This window comes from Mustelus asterias, chromosome 4 (assembly GCF_964213995.1).
Source record: "Mustelus asterias chromosome 4, sMusAst1.hap1.1, whole genome shotgun sequence".
Classification (NCBI taxonomy): Eukaryota; Metazoa; Chordata; class Chondrichthyes; order Carcharhiniformes; family Triakidae; genus Mustelus; species Mustelus asterias.
The window spans coordinates 9352721-9374124 of record NC_135804.1 but is presented as its reverse complement, the minus strand read 5'-3'; the positions used below and the strand labels follow the sequence as shown (position 1 = coordinate 9374124).

At 46.7% G+C, this 21404-nt stretch overlaps 1 protein-coding gene across 1 annotated transcript in view; it reads left to right on the top strand.

Moving 5' to 3' along the window:
- Positions 1-21404, top strand: part of adamts18 (ADAM metallopeptidase with thrombospondin type 1 motif, 18) — a 249863-nt gene that overhangs the window by 119518 nt on the left and 108941 nt on the right. The window contains exons 8-9 of the mRNA XM_078210979.1: positions 10899-11036; positions 16686-16839. Coding sequence (XP_078067105.1) covers positions 10899-11036; positions 16686-16839 — 292 coding nt within the window. The remainder of the gene's footprint in view (positions 1-10898; positions 11037-16685; positions 16840-21404) is intronic.

Here is a 21404-nt window from a genome sequence, read left to right as displayed (position 1 = left end):
TTCCCCACCTTATATTCCAGCTGCCAAATTTTTGCCCACTTATCTGTGACCCTTTGTCGCCTCCTTCACAACTGACTGTGCTCCCTATATTTGTGTCCTCACTAAATTTCGCAGCTAGATGTTCAGTCCCTTTATCAAAGTCATTGATATAAATTGTAAGTAGTTGAGGCTCCAGCACTGACCTCTATGGCCTTCCACCGGTCAGATCTTGCCAACACGAAAATGACACATTTATCTCCACTCTCTTGTTTCCTGTTAACTAATCAATCCCCTATCCGTGCCAGGATGTTACCCCTTACACCATGAGGTCATCTTTCGTGTAGTAACTGTTGATATGGCACCTTGTTAGCTGCCTTCCAGGAGTGCAAACACACCATGGGTGGAATTCTCCCAAAACAATTCGAAGCGTCGAATTTGTGTGAAAACTGGAGTAAATCACGCTGGTTTTTTCAGTGAGAGTTAAAGGATTAGCGCAGCGGGATGGGAGAATCGCGGCCCACATCCACAGGTTCAGCTTTATCTGTGTTGCTCATTACTTCCTCAAAGAACTCTATTAGATTACTCAAACATAATTTCCTGAAACTATGTTGACGCTGCCTATTGCATTAAGAGTTTATAAGTGCCTTCGCTAAACCACTTATTCCTTTTGAAGAAACCACAGGGTATCAATCAGGTTTAGAATCTTTGTGAGCATCATGGTTAGGATCGATGAAGATAATTGAGATGCATTCAAGCATGAAGGGAAAGGTTAATAAACACAATGGAGACAATGGAGACCTCTCTCACAGTGTTGAACTTTAAAATTGACTGATCAGGGCTTTCCAGTGGAATAGAGAAGGTTTCAAGGGTTTTAGCTTTCTAGGAAGCTCCAGAAACTTCAAATCAAACCTGTAAGCATACACTGGGGCTGAGTGCACAGGCAGGAATACAGATCACGAGGCTGCCTCAAATCACCATGCCAGGGGTAATCTTCAGGTTTGCCAGAGCTAGAAGGGGCAGTCCATCCACAACACCCACACCCCAGCAGAGAGTGGTGAGATCAACCCTTTGCATCCAGCCCGAGCCAACCAAAGCTCCAGGACCCTTGAGGGACTCTTTCTCTGCAGCCTGGCAGCAGCGGATGGGCAAATGGCCACTGGATTTACTTCTTTGACACCCCCCCCCCCGCACCCCCACTTTGGGGCCCAATTCACCAGGCCAGGGAGTCAATGCCAGCGGGCAGTTCACCATTGGCACTGCCTGAATGAGAACCCTGAGTGGGGGATCTGAGGATGGAGGAGTGCTGAGGGGGAGGGTCTGAGCGGAGAGGGGGCTGAGGTGGGAATCAACTGAGAAGGCAATGAGGTACCTCAAATGGAATGTCACTGTAGACATGGGCCAGAATTTTATGCTCGCCCACAGGTGGATTTTCAGGTGGGGTGGAGGGTGGGCATGACATTGAAGAAATGAGATTCTCTCCGAGTTCCCACTTGTCCCTCTGCGCTCTTAAGCTGCCAATTATTGACCACTGAGAGGCTATTTTCCACCCAGCCTCAAGCTTTAGGCAGGAGGGAGGTTTGAACTCATGGGGAAGAAGGCTGAAAATCAACAGAATTGGATCCCAAGCGAAAGAGGGCGAAGCACCGACAGCAGAAGCCCCTGAAGGCATGAAATGTCAGCAGGGGAGCGAGACCCCAACATCCGAAAATTTCAGGCCTTGGGCTGGGCACTCAGGGGGAGGTCACGGAGGAGTGTTGCACCCCAACCCGTGGAGCACCCTAAGCATCACCCCACCCTAGTCACCTTAAGAGCTGTGTCGACGGAAGACGATATGGAAGATGGAATTGAAAGTTCTGCCTTTTTGGTTCTGACTTAGTGCCAGGTGAAGTTGTCAGCTGAGAAGGGGAAGGGGTGGAGAGGTGAGAGAGGTTGTTGCGTAAAGTAGGAGCGGTGCTGGAATGGAAAACCTGTTTCTGGCAAAGGGACAGGTTGCAATAGGAAAGTTGATCACATCAGAAGTCATTAATCTGAGAGAAAAAGGGGTTTGGATTCTGACAAATAATGATCTGGTTCTGGAAGGGATCCATGGAAGCTGCAGTTTCCTCTTTTCCAGTCATTAGAACTCGCCTCACATGGAGAGAAAGTTGAAGATTTTTTCGTAAATAAAATTGTCTGCTGGCCACAATTATAAACTTCCTTAGGCCCAGTGCTTCAGGGATGTGTTGTTGGTCACAGGGGAGGTAACGTTCTTCCTGTTCGTTGGAGTGCACATCGTTCCTATAAATTCTGATCTTTTATTGGGCTGGTTGCCAGGAATCGCACAGCCTTTGAAGAGGAAAAAGGATTTGATGTATTTTGTTCTCGACAATCCCGCCTCCACCCCTCCACCTCCAGCTGCCCAACGCCCCCCTCCAGCTGAACGCCCGGCAGGTTTAATTGCAGCAGTGACCTCGGAAGATCACAGGTTCAGGCCCCAGGCTGTGCTGTTAGCTGATACCAGCTGAGAACCTTCCATAACCAGCCGCGAGAAAGAAATAACGACCTCCGGATATCCCAGACTGCTTTACATGACAGGCAGTTAATGCACAGTAAGACCTCACAAACTGCGATGTGATAATGAGCAGATACCCTGCTTGATTGATGCTTGCTGAAGGATTGAGATTGAACAGGACGCTGGGGAGAACTCCCTTTCGTTCCTTCTGCATGGTGTCCCGGGATCTTTCACATCCACCTGAAAGGACAGAGGAGGCTTCGGTTTGATGTCTCATTGAAAGACAGCACCCCTTGGGGTGGCACAGTGGTTCGCACTGCTGCCTCCCAGCACTCGGGACCCGAGTTCAATTCCCAGCTTGGGTCACTGTCTGTGTAGAGTCTGCACGTTCTCCCCATGTCTGCGTGGGTTTCCTCTGTGTGCTCCGGTTTCCCCCCACAGTACGAAAGACGTGCTGGTAGGTGCATTGGCCATGCTAAATTCTCCCTCCGTGTACCCAAACAGGCGCTGGAATGTGGCGACTAGGGGATTTTTACAGTAACTTCATTACAGTGTTAATGTAAGCCTACTTGTGACACTAATAAATAAACTTTAAACTTTAAAATCATAGCAGTGCAGCACTCCATCAGTACTGCATTGAAGTGCCAGCCTCGATGTTGTGCTTAGTTCCTGGAATGGGTTTTTGACTTCAGACAAGAATGTTACCACCGAACTGGCTTCTGGAATAACGCAATGGAAGGACAGCCCAAGCTTGTCCTCCTTTAGCAGGGTTGGACTGGCCTGTGATCCTTTCCACAGTTGTCAAACCCGCTGTTGAGGTTGCTGCATAAGAGAACAATCGTTTGGTGAAACTGTTGGAGAACTGTCGGAAACTGTGAAATAATTGTGTATTTTAGGAGAATATTGGGTGGTGATGGATGGGTAGAAGAGAAATCTTGACCAGGTGTGAGAGATGTGAAGCACATTCTAAATAGGAGTGGGGTAGACCATTAAACCCCTTGAGGCTGTTTTGTTAAATACGATCTTCTACCTCAGTCCCACTTCCAGGTGGCTCAGTGGTTATTGCTGTTGCCTCACAGCGCCAGGGACCTGGGTTCGATTCCCAACTTGGGTCACTGTCTGTGCGGAGTCTGCACGTTCTCCCCGTGTCTGCGTGGGTTTCCTCCGGGTGCTCCGGTTTCCTCCCACGGTCCGAAAGACGTGCTGGTTAGGTGCATTGACCATGCTAAATCCTCCCTCAGTGTACCCGAATAGGCGCCGGGGTGTGGCGACTAGGGGATTTTCACAGTAACTTCATTGCAGTGTTGATGTAAGCCTACTTGTGACACTAATAAATAAAACTTAAATAAAAACCGTATTTCTATTGGTTTGAGAGAGCAAAGCTCACTATCTCACTCTCGAACATACTCAGTGATGGAGCTTTCACACCCTCCGGGATGGAGAATTCCAAAGATTCATTACTCTCTGAGTGTAGAGGTTGCTCTTCGTTCTGATCCCGAATAATTGAATCCCTATCCTTTTTATTTATTAATTTTATGGGATGTGGACGTCACTGGCTGGTCCAGCATTTATTGTCTCCATTTCAGAGGGCACTTGAGAATCGACCACATTGCTGTGGGTCTGAAGTCACATGGAGGCCAGACAGGGTAAGGACGGCAGATTTCCTTTCCTGAAGGATATTAGTGAACCAGATGGTATTTTCCGACAATCGACAACGGTTTCATGGTCATCAGTCGACTTTTAATACCAGATTTTTACTGAATTCAAATTTCACCATCTGCCGTGGTGGGATTTGAAGCGGGGTCCCCCAGAGCATTACACTGGGTCTCTGGATTCCAGTCGAGTGACGATGCCACTGTGCCACTACTTCCCCTACTGGGACTCTGTCACCATGTTCTGTTTGTCCAGCCAGGCAAATACCCTCTCTGTGCCTACGCAATATAAGGAGGGCATGTTCGTTTGTTTTTCTTTAACTATCATCAAAACGCTTCCTGGGCACGATGCAATGTGTATTGGTGTTTTCAAGATGCTTAGCATGATTTTCTCCCAGTCTTTGGCCTGTTGTTGCTCCACGGCTGGCAGAGTGATGTGTGTGGTGGTCATGTTTCCTGGCCAGGCGCTGCTGGCGAAGAAGCCTGCCCCACAGGAGGGGCAGGTAGTACGAAGGAGTGTCAGCTAGAATTTAGGCTCAAGCCTCTGGGAGTGGGGCCTGAACCCACAGCTCTCTGTCTACACTTCCCGCTGCCTCGGAAAAGCAGCCAGCATAATCAAGGACCCTACGCACCCCGGATGTACTTCTTCCGTCGGGAAAAAGATACAAAAGTCTGAGGTTGCGTACCAACCGACTCAAGAACAGCTTCTTCCCTGCTGCTGGCACAGGTATGATGGGCCAAATGGCCTCCTTCTGTTTTGCGCGATTCTCTGATCACTCCAGCAGGCCGCTGACACCAGCTCTTCGGAGCTTACCGGCTCTCTCTTCGAATGCGGCTTCCAAGTTGATGATCCTGTTTAATTGCTGCCAGTTGTGTTGTGTGTGCAAGCTCGCTTCCACATCAGTCGATAAAGCCAGCTGGGCTCTGCATTCACAGCCACTCCCCTGTCTGTGTTTCTCACCCACGGAGTGCTGAGTTTTGCCTCATTCCCCTCCTTGAATCACATGGAAAGCGTTAACTGCTTTGAAATTGTGTTTTTTTTTTGAACACTTAATGTTCCTCCAGTGGAAACGTTTGTGTGTGAAGTTACTTAGGAACAGACGGGGCCCTAATTCTGACTGACATCTCCGCTCTGCTTTGATGAGCCATCCCGTGAAAAGGTCACCGTCTTTATGAGCTGTTGGCAAGATGGCATTTGCGCACAGCGTGCATGCCAGGAGGTTGCGGGGAGTGGCTTCTGCATGAGTCCTGATTTAATTTACTGCAGGAACATTAGGCGGAACGCCAACCGAGATATCTGTATTGAATTAAAGTGAAATACAGTGTCCTGGGCAGTGATTCTCAGCTGTACCAGCTTTTCTCCGGGATGGGGTGGAGGGCGATATTCTTCCAATTTGACCATTATGATATGATGCCAGAAAATTCCCTGAACAAGCAATTGGCTGAAAATACACAGACTCTAAAGCAGGTTCCCAATCGAAAGACCACCTCACCTTTTTACAGCGATCTTTCTGATACACTGGGAAAATGTTTGATTTGATTTGATTTGATTTGATTTATTATTGTCACATGTATTAACATACAGTGAAAGGCATTGTTTCTTGCGCACTATACAGACAAAGCATGCCATTCATAGAGAAGGAAATGAGAGAGTGCAGAATGTAGTGTTAAAGTCATAGCTAGAGTGTAGAGAAAGATCAACTTAATGCAAGGTAAGTCCATTCAAAAGTCTGACAGCAGCAGGGAAGAAGCTGTTCTTGAGTCGTTTGGTACGTGACTTCATACTTTTGTATCTTTTTCCCGATGGAAAAAGATGGAAAAGAGAATGTTCGGGGTGCATGGGTCCTTAATTATGCTGGCTGCTTTGCCGAGGCAGCGGGATGTGTAGACAGAGTCAATGGATGGGAGGCTGGTTTGCGTGATGGATTGGGCTACATTCACGACCTTTTGTAGATTCTTGCAGTCTTGGGCAGAGCAGGAGCCATACCAAGCTGTGATACAACCAGAAAGGATGCTTTCTATGGTGCATCTGTAAAAGTTGGTGAGAGTCGTCGCTGACATGTCAAATTTCCTTGGTCTTCTGAGAAAGTCTTCTAAAGCAAGTTCCCGATCGAAGGGCCATCTTGCCTTTGTACAGCGATCTTTCTGATTCACTGGGAAAGTGTGTTGCCTTTTTGCAAATCCAAGGGGATAATGGCACCGACCAGCGTCAGTGTGACGACCTGCAACAACAACTTGCAATTACACAATGGGGGGAATTTTCCTGTCCCGCCCGCCACGGGATTCATAGCGGGCGGGGGGACGGACCATGCAAAGGTCCGTTGACCTCTGGTAGGATTTTAGGGTTTAGGGGGCGAGCACGGCAGGAATGCTTCATTCAGGAAAATCCCGCCCAATATCTTCAATGTGCGAATGTAATCCAAGCTGCCTTAGGTGAGTGGCAAAAAAAAATTGACCAATGGCCAAAGCAGGAAGGAGACATTAGCGATCGTGACCAGGTCTTGGTCACACAGCGAGGTTTAAGAAGTACCTTTGAGGAGGAGACAAGGTCCACAATTCCTGGTGAATCTCCCATCCAGTTACTCAACTTTCTGTTCCTTTTCAAGATCCCACCCTACCCCCCCTAGATGAGCAGAAATCGTTTTACAGTTTAAAGTTTATTTATTAGTGTCGCAAGTAGGCTTACATTAACACTGCAATGGAGTTACTGTGAAAATCCCCTAGTTGCCACATTCCGGCGCCTGTTTGGGTACACGGAGGGAGAATTTAGCATGGCCAATGCACCTAACCAGCATGTCTTTCGGCCTGTGGGAGGAAACCGGAGCACCCGGAGGAAACGCACTCGGACACGGGCAGAATGTGTAAACACCGCACAGTGACCCAAGCCAGGAATCGAACCCAGGTCCCTGGCGCTGTGAGGCAGCAGTGCTAACCACTGTGTCACCCATGTGACAGTTTGCTGTACTTTGGAATTGACTTGACAGTGTGGAAATCAACTCAAAAGGCCCAAAGAGCCAAGACAGGACTGATGAGCCCCTCCCTGTGTTGTATCACGCTCAGGTTATTGGGTAAGTCATGCTAACAATGCTCTGCAAGAGTGATGCCACAATTTTACCACTTCACCCGCTCGAGGCTCGTAAGATCCCGCCCATTTGGAAAAAGATACAAAAGGATGAGAACACGTACCAACCGACTCAAAAACAGCTTCTTTCCTACTGCCATCAGACTTTTGAATGGACCTGCCATACATTAAATTGATCTTTCTCTGTACCCTTCCTATAACTGTAACACTACATTCTGCCTTCTCTCGTTTCCTTCTCTATGAACGGTATGCTTTGTCTGTTTTGCACACAAGAAACAATACATTTCACTGTATACTAATACAAGTGACAATAATAAACCAAAGTAACTCTGGTGTGACTGTGAACACTACATAAACTCTTGGGAGAGGGGGAAGAAAATAGGACCAAATGGGGAAAGAAGGTGCATTGGGAAAATCTCTCTTTGACCTTCCTTCGATGATGGAAAGTATTCCAAAGCTTTGCAAGGTTCATGGACCGGAAAGGTCTTTTATTTTATGATTGGACTACACTTGCTGAACATTCCTGAGTGTGCTGTTAGCTACACCAACAGTCAATTTAAGACATTCTGTTAAACTTGCAATGTGGCTTATTTATTCTTGTTACAAAGCGCTATATATTCATGCACAGTGACCCATTCCCTGCTTGTTCAAGCCTTGAACCTTTTTTGTATTACCCAGGAGCTTGGGAAGCTTTTTGTTCCTCTCTGCTTTCTCCATGGCAACACCTTGGCCAATCAGAGTTGACTCGTCAACTTGGAATGGACCCTGGGCAGCACGGTGGGTCAGTGATTAGCACTGCTGCCTCACAGCACCAGGGACCCGGGTTCGATTCCGGCCTCGGGTCACTGTCTGTGCAGAGTTTGCACGTTCACCCCGTGTCTGCGTGGGTTTTCTCCGGGTGCTCCGGTTTCCTCCCACGCTCCAAAGATGTGCGGGTTAGGTGGATTGGCCATGCTAAATTGCCACTTAGTGTCAGGGGGACTAGCAGGGTAAATACATGGGGTTATGGGAATAAGGGCTGGGTGGGATTGTGGTCGATGCAGACTCAATGGGCCGAATGGCCTCCTTCTGCAATGTAGGAATTCTATGATTCTATGGATTCCATGATAAATGTGTGGGGTTATGGGGATAAGGCCTGGGTAAGATGCTTTGTCAGAGACTCGGTGCAGACTCGATGGACCGAATGGCCTCTTTCTGCACTGTAGGAATCTATGATTCAGTCAGCACCCTTTTCCCCTGTAATATAAATCGTTGGGATCATTTGAAATTTGGCATTCTTGCATTTGCCCTGACGAGCGCAGGATGAAAGGATTCAGCAACATTTCTCTCTTGTCGGCACAATTCCAGCGCTTTGATTTTTTTGTGTAAGTCGCTGCGAAGCAACAAAACAGCCTTTTGTTTGTTCACTGCTGCTTGCTGGCGCTGCCGTGCTTTGGGATCCTAACGTGATGCACAGTCGCGTGACTTTGCCACCTCAACGGGACCTTCCCTCAGGAGCGACGTTCCAACAAGCTCTTGGGCAGTGAATGAATGAATGGTGGTTGGCAGGTGCAGTTGCTGCGAGCGAAATTGAAAAAAAAAATTCCATTTAAATTTCCTGGCAGCTCGTGTCTATCCAGGGTTGCTCTCCTTGTTTTTATATATTTATTAAAAATATGCATAATAACAAAGATTTGAAACAAGCCTGTTCAGGCTCCAGCCAAGAAGATGTCAATGTGTCAAGTCAGCATTGCCTCTCAAGTGTGCGCTGGTTTAAGTCTGTCAGCTGCTGTGAGGAGAGGGGTGGGTGCGGGGGAATGTGGTGGTGGGGGGTGGGGGGATACCTCCACGTTATATATTTATTATCGTCTGGAAATCAAACGAAGGGACGCGAGTGTCACTCAAGCTAAGACTGGTTTCCTGCAGACAATGATGGTTTAATTATGGTGTTTTACCACTGAGCAGAACCTCTGCTGCGCAAATCAGAGCCAAGCAATTTACTGAAGCCTCCTTCTCCCAAAATAAGATCACTTTGTTCTTTGTCTCCTTGGCCGCGATGAAGGACTTGCCATTTAAAAATAAAATAATTATTGTTGTTGCTACTGTTTCATGCTGCAGCAACAGAGGTTGATAACTGGAGGGTGTATCCTGCCTGTCACTGAAGTATGAAGCAGGGCTTGACTCGAGAGTGGAAGTTATATGTACGGAGCAGATGTGTTGTGCTGAGATCTTCACAGCTACAGTTAACACTTCAAACTGCAGCAGTGTGTGAGCAGCAGAGCTCCCTCTTTCTCCAGCTCTAGAATGCCCCTTAAAATTAAAAGTTTACTTATTATTGTCACAAGTAGGCTTATATTATTTGGGGTTGCACGGTGGCACAGTGGTTAGCACTGCTGCCTCACAGTGTCAGGAACCCGGGTTCGATTCCCGACTTGGGTCACTGTCTGTGTGGAGTTTGTACATTTTCCCCATGTCTGCGTGGGTTTCCTCCAGGTGCTCCGGTTCCCTCCCACAGTCCGAATGATGTGCGGGTTAGGTGCATTGGCCATGCTAAATTTCCCCTTAGTGTCAGAGGGACTAGCTAGGGTAAATGCATGGGATTATGGGAAAGGGTTGGGTGGGATGGTGGTCGGTGCAGACTCGCTGGGCCGAATGGCCTCATTCTGCACTATAGGATTCTGGTGGGGGACTAACTAGGGTCAATGCATGGGGTTATGGGGATAGGGCCGGGTGAGATGGTGGTCAATGCAGACCCGATGGGCCGAATGGCCTCCTTCTGCACTATAGGATTCTACGATTCTATGGTTAACACTGCAATTAAGTTACTGTGAAAATTCTCTGGTCGCCATACTCCGGCGCCTGTTCAGGTACACTGACGGAGAATTTAGCATGGACAATGCACTTAACCAGCACGTCTTTCAGGCTGCGGGAGGAAACTGGAACACCCGAAGAAAACCCACGCAGACATGGGGAGAACGTGCAGACTCCACACAGACAGTCACCCAAGCCTGGATCGAATCTGGGTCCCTGGTGCTGTGAGACAGCAGTGCTAACCACTGTGCCACCATGCTACCCGGGGTGGAAACACAAAAGACCCATGGAGTAACTTTGAAAAAGAACGAGGGTGTTATCCCCAGCGTCCTGACCAACATTTACTCCTCAACTCATATCACTAAAACTAGTCATTATCACGTCAGTGTTTGTGGGAGCTTGCTGCCCTCAAAAAGGCTGCTGTATTTTCTCCGTAACAACGGAGTCCACCCTTCATAAGTACGTAAATGCCTGGAACACGCCTTGGGACATCCTGTCATGAATGGTGCAGTGGAAATGAAAGTTTTTTCTTTGTCGGTACCCGAGACATTGAGACAAACAATGCTATCAACTGAGGAACACCCCAAGGTTCAGACAGTGGCTCCAAAACATGAATACGCACACCCATGTCCTTATTATTAACACATTTCTGACACTTCTCCTGTCCAATACCATGAACCTCATAAATATAATTTATTGCTGAGGGAACATACTGATGTCACTCACAAACTGCCAAGCTACATTGATTTTGAGCTCACCATAGAGTTAGCAAACTCATTGCAATTAGTGAATAAAGATAATTGGTCTGAATTTCAGTTTTCAAATAATTTTTTATCCTGTGTCAAAAATTTGTGATGTTCTGATGGATTTATGTTCATATTTGTAATTTCTTTTTAAATCAAAGTTTTGGTATGGTTCATGACGGGGAGGGGAACCCATGTCGGAAAACTGAGGGGAACATCATGTCACCAACCTTAGCTGGGAACAACGGAATCTTCTCGTGGTCTGCGTGCAGTAGGCAGTATCTCAACAGGTTCCTCAGGTAGGTTGAAGCTGCGATCATTTTCAGTGGATCCGATCTTTAATTTTAATTGCTTTCCGATCTGTTCGGCATCGAGCACATCATATTATTGGTCTTGTGGTTCATAAGGGTCATGTGCACTGTGGAAAAACACAGCAAGCACTTGCACGGCAAGAACAACATTGAGAAAGTCTGTACAACCCCAACCACGTTCGATGGTAATTGAAAGGTTAACTGAGTTGTAACCATTTCACAACTAAGCTTCAGTCTGAGAAAAAAAATTGGGCCTCTCCAGAAGCCTGGGAGTCAATTTACTGGTAAGCCCAGTGCGAGATGTCAACTGGTTCAGGATACTCAGATCCAGAGACCATTGGTTGAGACAAAAATAGAAAAATGCTGGAAAATCTCAGCAGTTCTGACAGCATCTGTGGAGAGAGAATAGAGCCAATGTTTCAAGTCTCGATGACCCTTCACCAAAGCTGGTTGAGTCTTAAATTGTACCACAACTCAAAACGAACCAGATTTGAATCATTTTGGAGCTATGTGAACAAATGTGATTTTGGTGCAATCAAAAGAAGCTAGTAGTTGGTATCACCTGCATTCCAAATATTTAATCCCACAGACAACTTTTTTCTTAATTCATTCATGGGATGTGGGCCTCATTGAAAGTCAGGATTTGTTGCTCACTTTGCAAGAGTTAATGCATTGCTGTGGGTCTGGAGTCCAGACTGGGTAAGGATGGCCGATTTCCTTCACTACAGGACTTTAGTGAACTAGATGGATTTGCAACATGGTGGCCCAATGGTTAGCACTGCTGCCTCACAGTGCCAGGGTCATGGGTTTGAATCCCGGCTTGGGTCACTGTCTGTGTGGAGTTTGTACGTTCTCCTTCTGTCTGCGTGGACTTTCTCTGCGTGCTTCAGTTTCCTCTCACAGTCCAAAAGATGTGCTGGGTAGCTGCATTGGCCATGCTAAATTCTCCCTCAGTGTACCCAAACAGATGCCAGAATGTGGCGACATGGGGAATTTCACAGTAACTTCATTGCAGTGTTAATGGGTGGCATGGTGGCACAGTGGTTAGAATTGTTGCCTCACAGCACCAGGGACCCAGGTTCGATTCCCGGCTTGGGTCTCTGTCTGTACGGAATTTGCACGTTCTCCCCGTGTCTGCGTGGGTTTCCGCTGAGTGCTCCGGTTTCCTCCCACAGTCCGAAAGATGTGCGGTTTAGGTGGATTGACCGTGCTAAATTGCCCCTTAGTGTCAGAGGGACTAGCTCGGGTAAATGCATAGGGTTATGGGTGGGATTGTGATCGTTGCAGACTCGATGGGCCAAATGGCCTCCTTCTGCACTGTAAGATTCTATGATTCTATGAATTTAGCATGGCAAATCCACCTAACCTGCACACCTTCGGACTGTGGGAAGAAACCGGAACACCCGGAGGAAACCCACCCAGGCATGGGGAGAACGTGCAAACTCCACACAGACAGTGACCCAAACTGGGAATCGAACCTGGGTTCCTGGCACTGTGAGGCAGCACTGCTAACCACTGTGCCACCGTGTCACCCCGATCTCAATGGACAGCTGCCTCTGCAAAATGCCCATGTGTGAAAAGTGACCACATCCCCACCCCCACTGCCCAAAAATAGGTGCTGGGTTAGGGGGTGGGCCTTCTGATTTTGGGGCTGGTTTGCCATCTTTGCACCGATGGAGAAACTCTGTTTCTGTGAAAATCCAGGCCTTAGAGAGTAAGTATTTGGAGAGACCCAGTGAAATCCAAACAATAACACGGCATTGACCGTGGACAGGAAGAATGAAGTGAGCTTTTTCTACAACTTGCGGGCGGCTGAAGCAGAATTCGGAGCTGAATTTCATTTACAAAGAAAACATTTCCAGCTGCTCACACCACTTGTGCACTCCACTGGATAAAATCCTCTGCCTAGCTTTTAGGTTTATCCACTCCTGAATGACATGTGTTTATCGGGTCATTTCGGATGTCATGGGTGACAGACCCTTGGAGAGCCGGAGATACAGTTGGACCAAGTCAAGGCCGGTCATAGCTCTCCCAACATAACAAACATGGGGCCAAGAAGACATTGGAAATGCGTTGAGGCTGTTTCTCTTGGCTGAAGAATCTGGATCCAGGGATCATAGTCTCAGGATAAAGGGTTAGCCACTTAGGGACTGAGATGAGGAGACATTTCTTCACTAAGAGGGTTGTGAGTCTTTGGAATTCTCTACCACAGAGGACTGTGGATGTTCAGTCATTGATTAAGGTTGATAGATATTTTGAGGGATAAGGGGATGTGACAGGAAAGTGGAGCTGAGGTCAGAGACCTCGCTGAATGACTGAGCAGGTCCGACATTCTCTCTAGCCCACTCCTCTTGTCATTTCAATGACCTTATGAAAATCTCACATTTTTCTATCGAGTTTGAGAAAGGGGAATCACACCTCTTCATTCAACTCAACTTTCTTATTGAAAAGAGCCTTACTTTCTCACCATATATTTGCAGAGTTTGCACGTTCTCCCCGTGTCTGCGTGGGTTTCCTTCGGGTGCTCCCACAGTCCAAAGATGTGCGGGTTAGGTTGATTGGCCATGCTAAATTAACTCTAGTGTCAGGGGGATTAGCAGGGTGAATATGAGGGGTTGCGGGAATAGGGCCTGGGGTGGGATTGTGCTCGGTGCAGACTTGATGGACCGGATGGTCTCCTTCTACACTGTTGGGATTCTATGATTCCTCTCTAATTGTTCTAACTCCCACTGCCCCCCCTCTCCTTTCCCCCACCCCAATTTAGACACCCCCACAGTCTCTTGCTGCGACATGTTCGGTCGCAGCTGCACTTCCTGTTCAAGCCTTGAGAGGGTCTCCTGTCATGGCATCATTACAGCTCACTCTTTGCCAGTCTCAGTGAATTCACACATAACACATGCTGCCCTGAACACATCACAGATACAGCATGACAGCATCCAATACCATTGCAGGCAATATGGGCAGCCCTAGGATGGTGATCAGAAGGAGGGATCTTGCACCTAGCCCCGCATTTCCCACTGTCCTGAGATCAGTGGGAATTCACAAACCACTGTCCCGCTGGTATCAACTAATCCAGGACAGACTGGGGACCGAACATGGAATATCCTGTGTATACACTTGAGAAAATAGAGTCATAGAGGTTTACAGCATGGAAACAGGCCCTTCGGCCCAACTTGTCCATGCCGGCCCTTTTTTTAAAAAAAGCACTAAGCTAGTCCCAATTGCCCGCCTTTGGCCCATACCCTTCCATACCCATCTTACCCATGTAACTGTCTAAATGCTTTTTAAAAGACAAAATTGTACCCGCCTCTGCTACTACCTCTGGCAGCTTGTTCCAGACACTCACCACCCTGTGTGTGCAAAAATTGCTCCTCTGGACCCTTTTGTATCTCGCCCCTCTCACCTTAAACCAAACCCTCTAGTTTTAGACTCCCCTACCTTTGGGAAAAGATGTTGTCTATCTAGCTGATCTATGCCCCCCATTATTTTATAAACCTCTATAAGATCACCCCTCAGCCTCCTACGCTCCAGAGAAAATAATTCCCAGTCTATTCAGACTCTCCTTATAACTCAAACCATCAAGTCCCAATAGCATCCTAGTAAATCTTTCCTGCACTCTGTCTAGCTTAATAATGTCCTTTCTACGATAGGGTGACCAGAACTGTACACAGTGCTCCTTCCTAAAGGTGGCTTTAAGTGAATAATTAACAACCTTTTTTATTCAACCAACCGGGAACTTTAACTAAACCAGTAACAATTTTAATTAAAGGATGGTTCGACTGAAATGCTGTTCAAATAAAGATAAGGATCATTTAGTACCAAAACAGTAATAACAGAATCTTAGTCACTCTCAAAAAAACTAGATACAACCAGGTCTGGTGGCTTGGAAAAGATTTGGAGGTTCTTCTGTAGTTGTCCGCTGTCTGTAAGCGCTGTCTGATTGGGTACTTTTCGCTGGTTAAATGGTGAGTTCTCTTAAGGCATATCTGAAGCTGGCAGAGTTAAGGACTAACTAGTTAGTCTAAAAATAGTCTAAAAACAACTAAAATAGTTGTCCATATTATAATAAAAGTTTTCAAGTTTATTTATTAGTGTCGCAAGTAGGCTTACATTTACATTGCAATGAAGTTACTGTGAAAATCCCCCAGTCGCCACACTCTGACACCTGTTCGGGTACACTGAGGGGAAATTTATTACGGCCAATGCACCTAACCAGCGCATCTTTTGGACTGTGGGAGGAAACCAGAACACCCAGAGGAAACCCACACAGACATGGGGAGAATGTGCAAACTCCGCACAGACAGTGATCCAAGCCGGGAATTGAACCTGGATCCTTAGGGCTGTGAGGCAACAGTGCTAACCACAGTGGCACATTAAAAATGGTCATAAATCACCTCCCAACCACTGCCCCAATCTAGAGGAAAGATTTTCCTTGAATTTCATGAACAAAGCCAGATTTAGTAGTGAGCCAGGGGAATTACATACTGACCCATTGGGAAAAGAACCGGCCCTTTCACAACATCAGATCAACATCTGCAAATCCTTTCCATGCTTGTCTCTCAGTTACCAAATATAGTGACACACCTCGTCATCAAACTAATATTATAGTGCTGGACACTGTTCCACCATCTCCTCACTTGTCTCCAAGAAGAAGTTGCTGAAGAGTTGAGTATAGGGGTAGGGATGTTTTACTGCAATTGTACAGTGCATTAGTGAGGCCACACCTGGAATATTGTGTGCAGTTTTGGTGTCCTTATCTGAGAAAGGATGTCCTTGCTATAGTGGGAGTGCAGCGAAGGCTTATCAAGCTGATTCCTGGGATGGCAGGTCTGTCATATGAGCAGAGACTAAGTTGGCTAGGATTATATTCACTGGAGTTTAGAAAACTGAGAGGGGATCTCATAGAAACTTATAAAATTCTAACAGGATTAGGCAGACTAGATTCAGAAAGAATGATGGTGGGGGAGTCCAGAACTAGGTGTCATAGTTTAAGGATTTAGAACCCTTTTAGAACAGAGGTGAGGAGAAATTTCTTCATCCAGAGGGTGGTGAATGTGTGGAATTCACTACCACCGAATGTAGTTGAGGTCAAAACATTGCGTGATTTCCAGAAGAAACTGGATATAGCTCCTGAGGCCAAAGGGATCAAGGGATATGGGGGGAAGTGGAGATCTGGATATTGAATTTGATGATCAGCCATGATCATAATGAATGGCGGAGCAGGCTTAAAGGGCCAAATGGCCGACTCCTGCTTCTAATTTCTATGTTTCTATGTTTGTCCAGACACTTATTTTCATAAAGGGGCGTCCTTACCCTTTCCACATTGAATCTAAGAGATGAAAGAATGCGAGTTATAACATGACAGAGGAATCATTTAGCTGTAGATTAGAGGATGATACATTCTGGGCCGTGAGATGTCAGTAAAAAGCTTGCCAACAAAATGTCATCACTCACCATGCAATCTACAGTGCTGTGTTTACCAAGTAACAGAAAAATCAGTTATAACATCCTCTGGGCTTGTTGTTTTTTGATTTCTTTTGGCTTTGTCTTCTCTCTGTCACCCTCGGCCATTCTAGATTTGTTTATTCCTTGACCTAACGCTTTTTTTTACGTGTATGAAATGTGTTTTGTTCACAGTACAGCTCAGGCCTCTTGTCTGGTTGATGAACCAAAGCAATTGCATGAGTACCAGTATCCAGCCGGCCTGCCAGGGCAGCTTTATGATGCTGACACACAATGCAAGTGGCAGTTTGGCACAAGAGCCAAGTTGTGCTCCCTCGACTTTGTGAAGGTACATTCCTGTTTGTTTTATTTCTTTTCAACCGTTCCTTTGTTTTAACAGTTCTTTTTCTGCGGGGTGGTGGAGGGGGGGTGGGGTGGGGGGGAGGGGGGCGGTCGGAGGGGAAGTGGGGGGTGGTTGGGAGGAGGGTCTGTCGAGCATTGCTGTATATAGGTAGCTTTGGGGATTTGGGATTGTGGTTGGTGCAGACCCGATGGGCCGAGTGGCCTCCTTCCGCACTGTACTATTCTATGATTCTTTGTCATTCGAAATAACAGGAACGTCGGAGCAGGAGTAGCCCTTTGAGCTCGTCTGGCCATTCAGTTGGATTGTGTCTGCTCTGTATCTCAATCCATCTGCCCGCACCTTGGCCTCATAACCTATATTATTCTTACTGAGCAACAGTCTTATCAGTCTCTGTTTGAAAACGTTCAATTGATCCCCCAGCCTCAACACTGGGTGCTGAAGATGACTAAAAAGCGAAGGAATAAGGGACGCGCCAAGAAGGGCTCGTCCAGCCCATTCAATACACAAACTGTGCCCGTTGTGTCCCCAAAGACAAAGCCATTCAGAAGTTTGTCATCAGCAATGTTGTGGAGGCTGCTGCAGTTTGAGATATTTCAGAGGCCAGTGTTTTTGATGCTTAGGTGTTGCCCAAGCTGTACGTGAAATTGCATCACTGTGTCAGCTGTGTTACCCACAGCAAAGTGGTAAGAAATCATTCACAAGAGGCAAGGAAGGACCGAACTCCACCTCTAACGTTTCAGATCAGGCACCCTAACATCCCACATGGACCTCCTCAGAAACCTTTTTTTAAATTTGATTTATTATTGTCCCATGTATTAGTAGGCAATGAACAGCATTGTTTCTTGCACGCTATACAGACAAAGCATACCGTTCATGGAGAAGGAAAGGAGAGAGTGCAGAATGTAGTGTTACATAGCTAGGGTGTAGAGAAAGATCAACAAGGTGCGAAGTAGGTCCATTCAAAAGTCTGACGGCACCAGGGAAGAAGTTGTTCTTGAGTCAGTTAGTACATGACCTGAGACCTTTGTATTTTTTTTCCCGACCGAAGAAAGTGGAAGAGTTGTATCTTTTTCCTTTTTCCCTTTGGAAGAAGGTGGAAGAGAGAATGCCTGGGGTACGTGGGGTTCTTAATTATGTTGGCTGCTTTTCCGAGGCAGTGGGAAGTGTAGACAGAGTCAATGGATGGGTAGCTGGTTTGCGTGATGGATTGGGCCATATTCACGACCCTTTTGTAGTCTATTGCGGTCTTGGTCAGAGCAGGAGCCATACCAAGCTGTGATACAACCAGAAAGGATGCTTTCTTAAAAGTTGTTGAGAGTCACAGTGGATGTAAACATGTATGTATTTGAATCCAAAATTTGGTTTAAAATAATAAAAATGATGAATCATTTAAAAAAAACAGCTCTTAGTAGGAGAGAGTTCCAAATAACGATTACCCTCCTTTGGAAGAATTGCTTCCTGACATCACCTCTGTATGACCTCACTCTAATTTTAAAGCGATATACCTTGTTCTGGACTATCTCCATGAGAAGAAATAGTTTCTTTCATCCAACATACGAAAGCCCTTAATTATCTTAAACACCTCAGTTAGATCATTGCTTAATCTTTTATATCCATGTGATGAAAGATAATGACGATAATAAGATGATTCCTTCACATGTACAGCATCCATTCAAGCTTTTATCTTTCCTTTCAAAATTGGAATAAACTGACAGTGCCTTGTACTGCAAGAAAATTATTGCTTGTGTTTTTAGTGGCAGCAGTTTGAGGTGAAGAAGTTTGAAATAAAACATATTGTAACAGATTAAAACCTATGAAGTTAGACAGGAAAAGATCAGTTGCTCCATCAAGCTGGTTGTTACGCTCACGGTGCCTGGAGCATTGTGCCTCATTATTCCCGTAACGTCTGTCAACTCCTGGGAGAGTCAATAATACACAAAGGAAAAGAACCCAAGACCAATAGGAGGAGAGTTCCTCTCTGATACACTCAGGTGATCAAAATCATTACAGGAGGTCGCATTATAAGTTGTGCAAATATCTTCAATAGGATGTGATACCTGTTTTAAGTTTATTAGTATCACAGGTAAGCTTACATTCATAGAAATCATAGAAACCCTACAGTGCAGAAGGAGGCCATTCGGCCCATCGAGTCTGCACCGACCACAATCCCACCCAGGCCCTACCCCCACATATTTTACCCGCTAATCCCTCTAACCTACACATCCCAGGACTCTAAGGGGCAATTTTTTAACCTGGCCAATCAACCTAACGCGCACATCTTTGGACTGTGGGAGGAAACCGGAGCACCCGGAGGAAACCCACGCAGACACGAGGAGAATGTGCAAACTCCACACAGACAGTGACCCGAGCCGGGAATCGAACCCGGGACCCTGGAGCTGTGAAGCAGCAGTGCTAACCACTGTGCTACCGTGCCGCCATTAACACTGCAATGAAGTTAATGTGAAAATCCCCTCGTCACCACACTCCGGCACTTGTTCGGGTACACTGAGGGAGAATTTAACATAGCCAATGTACCTAACCAGCATGTCTTTTGGACTGAGGAAGCACCTGGAGGAAACCCATGCAGACTCGGGGAGAATGTGCGGACTCTGCACAGACGGTGACCCATTCTGGGACTTGAACCTGGATCTCTGGCACTGTGAGGCAGCGGTACTAACCACTGTGCCACCCTGCCATCAGAAATCAGTCTAGCCCCCACTTGAGGATTTGCAGAGGATCGTCGCACACTTGGCAAGTTGTCAAAGCCTTAATGTTTTGCTTAGTTGTGATTGTCTGCTTGTTACAATAGCGCATTAGTGCCAACATGCCGAATAAGGACACCAACAACATGGGTAGATGTGCTCACGCAAGCAATTGAATGACCAAGCCACATGTCAGAAGGATGATAAGTTCAGGATGTCCTGTCCCCTCCATTTCGATTGTGATAGTTGAACAGGATTGGTCAAATATCAGTTGTGATTCTCTGGCTGGATTATATGACGCAGTGATCACTTTGTATTCCTGTTGAGCTGTATGGTCCAGGGATACACCAGACACTGTTTTTTGGTGAGTTGGCTAATCTCAGAGAATCATATAATCCCGACAGTGCAGAAGGAGGCCATTCAGCCCATCAAGTCTGCACTGATCACAATCTCACCCAAGCCCTATTCCTATAACCCCATATATTTCCCTTGCTAATCCCCCTGACACTAAGGGGCAATTTAGCACGGCCAATCAACCTAACACCCACATTTTGAACTGTGGGAGGAAACCAGAGCACCCGGAGGAAACCCACGCAGACACAGGGAGAATGTGCAAACTCCACACAGACAGTGATCCGAGGCCGGAATTGAACCCGGGTCCCTGGCACTGTGAGGCAGCAGTGCTAACCACTGTGCCACCGTGCCAGCTCATCTGAAGTATTGCCAAAGTGCTATGGTTAGCTCCAGAGTATCTGGGTTAGAGAAACAAAAATAACCTGTTGGAGATGAGTGCGCATGTGGATTTGCCACAGTGAGATGATGCCCCTTCCCATAATATACCACGTTGACACTCACTGTTGAGATTCGATGGTGACAAATGCCCAGTCAAGCGGACATTACTGGCATAATTGGAACCATAATCTGCCAAGCAGTCAACACGTTGTAGGGGTTAGCAGATTGAGGTGGATTAAGAAAATTAGTGAGAAGGAAAATGTGTTCTGGTCAGGAATGGAGAGCCATGTGAAATGAACCCTGTTGGGTGACATTGGGTTAATGGACAACTTTCTCTGACTGAACCAAACTTTATTTCTCCATTAAGTCAAATATTGTCAAACTATATTCGACTTAATGAGGGCAAAATAAGAGCGTAACGAAGTACGCATCAAGGAAGCATCATTCACATAATTGAACTCACTCTCCGATGGACAACATACACTTTGCAGCCTGCTTTCAAAGAATCACAGAATCTCTACAGTTCAGGAGGAGGCCATTTGCCCATCGAACCTGCAGCAACAGCAATCCCACCCAGGCCCCATCCCTGTAACCCAACGTATTTAACCCCCCCCGAGACTAAGGGGCAATTTAGCATGGCCAATTCACCTAACCTGCACATCTTTGGACTGTGGGAGGAAACCGGAACACCCGGAGGAAACCCATGCAGACACGGGGGGAACGTGCAGACTCTGTGCAGACAGTGACCCAAGGCCGGAATCGAGCCCAGGTCCCTGGTGCTGTGAGGCAGCAGTGCTGTCCATTGAGCCACCGTGCTGCTCTTCTTGCCCTGGATGCAGTGGATTGCCTGGACACACCGTCACAGAGGAAATGAAAAGATGTGCCCTTACACAGGGCCTCTTGCAACAGGGGGACCAGAGGAGCTTGATCGACCAATGAAATCCTTTAGAAAAGTAGCCACTAGTGCAATGAAGTAAATCTACTTTTGGCCTTTGTTGCTTGAGCAATCAGCATTGGAAAGCTCTCTGAGCGAATTTGCAGCAGCGTTGTTTCACAGGAATGGGGCGATGGGGAGTGCGTGGGGGGCGGGGTATAAGAGCGAGCATCAGGTTGAAG